This window comes from Chelonoidis abingdonii, chromosome 11, assembly GCF_003597395.2.
Source record: "Chelonoidis abingdonii isolate Lonesome George chromosome 11, CheloAbing_2.0, whole genome shotgun sequence".
In the NCBI taxonomy this organism is placed as follows: Eukaryota; Metazoa; Chordata; order Testudines; family Testudinidae; genus Chelonoidis; species Chelonoidis abingdonii.
In genome coordinates this window covers 26,302,612-26,309,437 of record NC_133779.1, presented here as the reverse complement: position 1 = coordinate 26,309,437, position 6,826 = coordinate 26,302,612, and the positions used below count along the sequence as shown (strand labels likewise).

The window sequence follows — 6,826 nt, the reverse complement described above, 5'->3', positions numbered from 1 at the left end:
CTCTGTATGAATGTGTTAAGGGGACCGATCAGGAACCATTTTACTGGACAACAGAGGCAAATAAGGCCTTTACCTTAATAAAAAGAAAACTGATGGAAGCCCCAGCCCTGGGTCTGCCCGATCTTTCTAAGCCCTTTCACAAAAGAAAAGGGGTGGCCCTGGGACTACTTACGCAGTTATTGGGCTCTTGGAAACGTCCAGTGGCTTATTTCTCCAAACAATTGGATCAGGTTGCTAAGGGGTGGCTGGCATGCTTACGGGCAGTCGCAGCTACAGCTCTGGTGTTAGAGGAAGCAGAAAAACTGACTTTGGGGGGGATTGTGCAAGTGTATACTCCGCATATGGTTCACGCCTTACTGGACACAAAGGGGGGGGTCTCTGGCTCACCCAAGCTCGGGTAGCCCGGTATCAGGCTAAGCTTTTAGAGAACCCCAAAGTTACCCTGCAGGCTTGCCCCTCCCTTAACCCGGCCACCCTGCTGCCAGAAACAGAGGGTCAAGAACATGACTGCTTGGAGGTTATAGATGCCCAATACTCCAGCCGTCAGGATTTAAAGGATCAAACTCTCCCTAACGCAGACTATGAGTGGTATATGGACGGCAGTAGCGCTGTTGTAAATGGACTAAGAAGGGCGGGCTATGCTTTTGTGTCTCTCCATGAAACTGTGGAGGTAAAAAACCTGCCCCCCGGGACCTCAGCCCAGCTAGCTGAGTTAGTGGCTTTAACTCGTGCGCTTGAATTGTCAAAAGGAAAAAGAGTTAATATCTTCACGGACTCTAAATATGCTTTTGGTGTTCTGCACGCCCACGCTGGTCTGTGGAAACAAAGGGGGTTACTGACGGCTCAGGGTTCTCCGTTCAAACACGGGCTACAAATTCTTCAGCTTCTGGAAGCCGTACAGCTCCCCTCAGAGGTAGCAGTAATGCACTGCAGGGCTCATCAAAAGGAGAATCACAGTATTAACCAAGGCAACGCTAGGGCAGATAGAGAAGCCAAGCGGGCTGCCACTTTAGAACCGAGACTAGCCGAGAGTGTCCATCTCCATGCCTTGATTCCATCACTAGGGGACCTCCCTACCCCGCAGTATACGAATGACGAGTTAGAGTGGGCTAAATCTCTTGGGCTTCAGGAGGAAAAAGGATGGTTCCGTTCTATGGAAGGAAAGATCCTTCTACCAAGGTGTATGATGCAACCAGTATTACAAAGACTGCACCAGACCTCTCATGCGGGCAGGGAAGCTTTGACCCAGCTCACACAGAAGTACTTCATCACCTCAGGGCTTCGGCCCCTAGCGTCCCAGGTATCTGCGGAGTGCCTTATTTGCCAGAAAAATAATCCTTGACCAGGGGATCCAGTTATACCAGCTACCCTAGAATCCACTCCGGGCCGTGGGCTAGTGTGGCAAATTGACTTCACCGAACTTCCTCGAGCCCAGGGGTATAGATACCTCCTTGTCCTGGTGGATTGTTTCAGTGTGTGGTCTGAAGCTAGAAATTTTTCCTAGATTTGGCCTGCCTCAATGGATGGAGTCTGACCAGGGAACACACTTCACCTCAAAGATTGTCCAGAATGTCTCAGACATCCTCCAGATCGATTGGAAACTTCATACCCCTTGGAGGCCACAGGCCAGTGGAGTGGTAGAGTGCACTCATCAGACACTCAAAAGGCACCTAGCCAAAATATGTCAGGAAGCATCTTTAAAGTGGCCTGATGCCTTACCCTTGGTTTTACTCCGCATTCGGGCCCTTCCTAAGGGTAGAACTGGTTTGAGCCCCTTCGAGATTATGTTTGGAAGGGTATGGCCTATGAATGGTACCCTGATCCTGCTAGGGGAATGGGAGGTTGGCTGTGAATTCTTATCTCAATATATGTGTTCCCTGTCTGCTGTTTTATGTTCCCTTCACAGGTACGTTAGGGACTCTCAGCGACTCCCTTTAGATGCCCCTGTCCATTCCCTGCAGCCTGGTGACTTCGTCCTTGTCCGTACCTGGAAAGACGAACTCCTCCAGGAAAAATGGAAAGGACCCTATCTCGTCTTACTGGTTTCCCACACAGCAGCTAAAGTAGAGGGACACAAGAGCTGGATTCACTACTCCCGACTAAAAGCTGTACCTCCACTGCAGAATCCTGACCCCAAGCAGTGGACTGTTCAGCCTGCCGGAACTGGAACATCGGAGGATTTGGGACTCAAGTTATTATTTAAACGCAAATAACTCTATATAATTCGGCCATGTTTTTAATCCTTGTATAGGTATTTACTGTTTCTGGACAGCTGACCCCTTCGCCCTTTCGCTCCCCGGAAAATAACTGGTGGGCCCTTTTAGCTGTCACAGCCTCTAATTCCTCCCACTTTTGTGTAGGGAGTGGTTACACTTTAGGGTCTGTATTTACTACTTGTTTTATGGGGGTGGCTATGCCCTTGCAAGATAGTCACAACTATACTGAACTTGCTGCTTACAATATCAAGTTGACGGCCCAGCAGCTGTCTGAGTTTGTTTCTATCTCGAATCCTAAGCCCTATACAAACCAGCATCGCCTTCAAATTAGGCTAATGGCAGTGTCCTCAAACATTACTTCCTGTTTTATTATTGTAGGGGCACAAAAAGTTGGTACTAATTTAACCAACCATGAGATGAATTGTTCTCTTTCGCCGACCCCGACTTCACACTTATACCTTCCCAGTGGGTGGTTTTTGCTTTGCAGACTAACCGCATTTACCTACGTCCCAGCTAACAGTTCGGGGGGGGCCTGCTCTTTAGGATGATTAACCATGGGGGTTGTCCCTGGCCATGCTTTAGTTTTAGAAATGCCTGGACCTACCTGAGCCCGGAGGGCTCAGCATGGCCTGCCTCTGGATGAAACATGCGATTCTAAGGTAAATCTGGTGTCTAAATCTCAGGCCATAGCCCTTGCTACTTCATTGGTTGGAGTCCCAGGCCTGGCCTTAGATGCAGAGCTCCAACTTGCTAACGTGGCCTGTGCCCTCGCCAAGTCCATTAACCTAACTTCCACTTTAATCTCTGACTTGGCCTCAGAACTCTCGGGGGTCCGAGAAGGGGTGCTCCAAAATCTCGCGGCTGCAATAGACTACCTCCTCTTAAGGCATAATCATGGCTGTGAGGAATTTAAGGGCCTCTGTTGCTTTAACCTTTCTGATCACAGCCGAAGTATTGAAAATGAGACTAGCTAAGTTGCGTGACATTGTCACTCACATAACGCAAAATAGTGACAATGATTGGGTGGGGTTCTTGGGGCTTTGGTTAATTGGTTTGGGTGGCTTAAAGACATTTTTACCTCCCCTGCTAGTCGTGGTAGCAATTGGTTTGGCTTTTTTTGCTGTGGCCTTCAAATAGAAAATTGCGTTGCTGTAAAAGTTGTCTTTCTGCCCTTGGTCAGCCGCAACAAAAATGTACCCCCTTAGGGGTAGTCTCACTGCCAAGCATCGGGTGGCTCACCCTTCAAACTGTATTCTAAGCAATGAGTATGAGAAAACTCAACAAAAGGCTTTTGAGTATTCTTCAAAGGGGGGACTGTTGGGGGGGGGGGGCAAAGCTCCAAGTAACTGGCAATATGGTGTGGGGTCAGAAGTTTACAGTCTCAGGCCTACTATTGCCCTCGGATTGCCCCTCGGGCTAATCAATATGTTCCATTGAAGCTAGCATGAGTACATGTGATCATGTATCATTTTCTTTTGTTTATGAATATAGGATGTAATCAATCAAAGGGGGGGTCAGTAGTCTGGGTAGAGGTTACAGTTAATTAAAGGATCCGGTAGTTAACGAATCGTAGATGATGAATTGTAGCACCTGTGGAATCTCTGTAAACAAGTAGGCGTATAAAAGACATGGCAAAAGCTAGTGAGATGGGCATGAATTTGAGATTTTATCTCCCTGCACCTTATTTGATTTCAGATAAAGAAACTCGCTTCTCCACTCTGGTGTGGTCATTGGGGATACGCACACCGGCAAACGAACCCCAACTGTTGCCCCCTGCAACAGCTGAATACCCTCCAGGGTTTCACACAATGTGGCAATCTGCTCTGCCATCATCTCCAGCTCCTTGTTCTTTTCCCAGAAGCGGTAGGGGCTGAACCAGTTGTAGAAGGTCTGTGGCCTGTCCAGGGAGTACACCTGGGGGAGAGGGGAGCAGAGATCAGACCTGGAGCCAACTGCTGACAGCCAGCCAGCTGTGCTCATACCGAGCCCCTAAGATGCCTGTTGGACCAAGACCAGCCAGGCAGAGCCATAGGAAGCCCCCAGTGAGGGAGATCCCTTTGACAGAGCCACTCCTGTTGCGGTAGAGGGACAGCAGCCTAGAGATTCATGCACCAGCCTGGATGTAGAGACTCCCTGGTTTCAGGTCCTTACTGAGCTGCAGACTCCCAGGTGCCCTCAGGGGTGTGTCTCTGCCCTGGAGAAGTCAATGTTGGGGGAGGGGCTTGGCCATGCTTCTAGTCTGGTGAAAGCTCCAGTGTAGCCACGGGCAAACCCGGCATCAACGTGCGCCTGCTGCTGTCGCTCTTATTTCACTGGCCGAACAGAACAAGTCATTGGGGCAAATGTGCTTGGACACCAATAAAACAGTATCGACCCATGAAGGGTTTGCTGTTGGAACAGGACAGGTGAGCCAGCAAATCCTCCTGACGGACACTCAGCTTATACCAGCCAAAGCTTCTCTTGGCACAGCTGGCACCGGTACCCCAGATGAAATAAGCTACAGTGGCGAACGGACTGCTTTGCCAGCATAACGGCATTTACCCAGGGGCTCTGCCACCACAGCTGCATCAGTTACAGGGGGGATTTTCTCTCTCATGTCCTCGTAACAAACCCATACCAACAAAGCTTTTGTGTGTAGACCAGGCTCACATTGCTCTGTGCCTCAGTTTCCACATCAATGCATTTGGGATTGACAACACAGCCCTCCCCTCAGGGGCGTGAGGGGGGAAATCCACTGATTACACAAGGAGGGGATGGGGCGGTTGGGCAAAGGGCAGGCGTGTGGAGTATCGGGCTGTCTTGCAGGCCTGGTATAAACCATCGGTAAGAGCTGGTAAAGCCAGGGAGGCAGGGCCCTACTCCTCCATACATCTAAGTCTGCGATTCCACATCTCACAGGGTGTCAGCAGCCGGCTAGTCCCTGCTTCCCTGTGCTGGCAATAAACGCAGGGCCCTAGAAGGGAAAGTTTCCCCCCACCCTCCCCAGCCAAGTTGAACACTATGGGTGGGGTATCATAAGTCACCATCTCCGCCCCGCAGCCCGGCTCCTTCAAAGCCCGGCCACTCCTCACCTGGCTCTCATAGGGCAGGAAGGCCAGGTTGATCTCCTTGAGGGTTCTGATGGCCTTGGTGATCCGTGACTTCCTCAGCTCCTTAACCAGAGGCTCAGGACAGGCTGCAAGGCAAAGGCAGTGGGTGGGGGTGACAGGCACAGGGCTCAGGACCCCCAGCACAGCGCCAGCCCCCACGTACAGGGCCAGGATGGGCACAGCAGGGGCGTAGTGCTGCACACTTGTGGGGAACCTGGGCAAGCCAGTGGGGACACACAGGAGTCAACGATGAGTCCAGCCCCCCATGAACCAGAGTCACGCCGGGTTCTCGTCTTCTGCAGCATCAGCAACAAGGGGAGGGGGCACAATCTCTCCTATGCAGCCCCGTCTCACACCCTGCCCTCAGCCCCTCCACAGGGGGAAGAGACCGGACTGTACAACTCCGGATGATGCACAAGGAGCAACGGGGACTTGGGCTCCCCCTGCCGCTGTAATGGGGAGAAGCAGATGTGACCCTGACACACTGGGTATTCTGGTGATGTCCCATGCCCCCACCCCAGTTGGGACTGATGGAGCAATGCATGCTGGGAATGGTAGCCAGAGGCTGCCTTTCTGGGCGCATGCTGCTGGTGTCTGTGAGCTGTGCTGGCTGGAGGCAGGCCCATGGGGGAAAAGGGGGGGAAGGGATAGGTGGGGACATTTGGTCTGGCCTGCTGGGGCACTGGCCTGCTGGCAGAGAGAGATCCCCCACCCCCAGTGTGCCACTGGCCAGGCTCCCAGCTGGGGGATCCGCCCCCCCCGATACTCATGGCTGATGAAGAAGGCATGAGCTGCCTTGTAGTTGGTGTGGGAGCCTTGGAAGTCACTGATCAGAGCCTTCACTGACTGCAAAGGGGGGAGGGGAGTTGTCAGCACCAGCTGAGGCCCCTCCCTGCTTCCCGAAGGTCCCAGCCCATGCCCAGCCCCTGGGGACTCAGGGCCCAGCATGATGCACGGGAGGTGGGCTGGTTTTCACCCCTCTGGCTCTGGGCTCCCTCCCCACCTGGAGCAGGGCATGTGCCCATGTGCCCGGGACAGTCTCAGGGCCCGGCCACGTCTCTTGCTGGCACACAAGTGTCCGTGCTCGGCCACAGACGGGACCTGGCATTGGCTTTGCTGCTGAACTAACTGGGCTCTGAGCAGTGCCCAGGGAGCAGCCGGTTGAGCAGCAATCCCAGGCAGCCGCCATCAGGGCCCATTCCCTCTCCAGGCGTCACACTGAGCACCTGCAGCTTTGCCACACCAGCTAGCCAGGCAGGGTGTTCGGAAGCTGTTCGGACTCCGTGACCGGCCATTGTGACAGGTGAGAACCTGGCTGACCAGTTGTCATGTTATTGACTTGAACAGGGACCATATAGAACATGGTTGTGTGAAAGTAGAATGAATTATATTGTAAAAATAGAAAGGAATAAAGAAATGCTGTCTGTACCTTTAAGCAAAATTGTTGGAATGCTGCAATCCAGGTGTCAGGAATACAGACATTAACATAGAACAATTGCACCGTTTAAGGGCAATTGGTGA

General features: G+C 52.2%; 3 protein-coding genes and 1 long non-coding RNA gene across 4 annotated transcripts in view; 3 read left to right on the top strand and 1 right to left on the bottom strand.

The window, feature by feature from the left end:
• Positions 1-6,494, bottom strand: part of LOC116830897 (syntaxin-binding protein 2-like) — a 15,471-nt gene extending 8,977 nt beyond the window's left edge. The window contains exons 1-4 of the mRNA XM_075070660.1: positions 6,435-6,494; positions 6,072-6,151; positions 5,288-5,546; positions 4,007-4,130 (exon numbers count right to left, since the gene is read on the bottom strand). Coding sequence (XP_074926761.1) covers positions 4,007-4,130; positions 5,288-5,546; positions 6,072-6,151; positions 6,435-6,494 — 523 coding nt within the window. The remainder of the gene's footprint in view (positions 1-4,006; positions 4,131-5,287; positions 5,547-6,071; positions 6,152-6,434) is intronic.
• The window catches only part of LOC116823303 (uncharacterized), a 703,657-nt gene that overhangs the window by 151,741 nt on the left and 545,090 nt on the right, over positions 1-6,826 (top strand). The gene's annotated exons all lie outside the window — the stretch shown is intronic.
• Positions 1-6,826, top strand: part of LOC142047443 (uncharacterized) — a 203,076-nt gene that overhangs the window by 111,797 nt on the left and 84,453 nt on the right. The gene's annotated exons all lie outside the window — the stretch shown is intronic.
• Positions 163-1,483, top strand: LOC142047427 (uncharacterized). The gene has a single exon (XM_075070411.1). The coding sequence runs from the start codon at positions 251-253 to the stop codon at positions 1,340-1,342; it is 1,092 nt and encodes a 363-aa protein (XP_074926512.1). The 5' UTR covers positions 163-250; the 3' UTR covers positions 1,343-1,483.

What these genes read in the sequence shown, in the direction of transcription:
- LOC142047427 (XM_075070411.1), top strand. Translation starts at nt 251, where the DNA reads ATGCTTACGGGCAGTCGCAGCTACAGCTCTGGTGTTAGAGGAAGCAGA.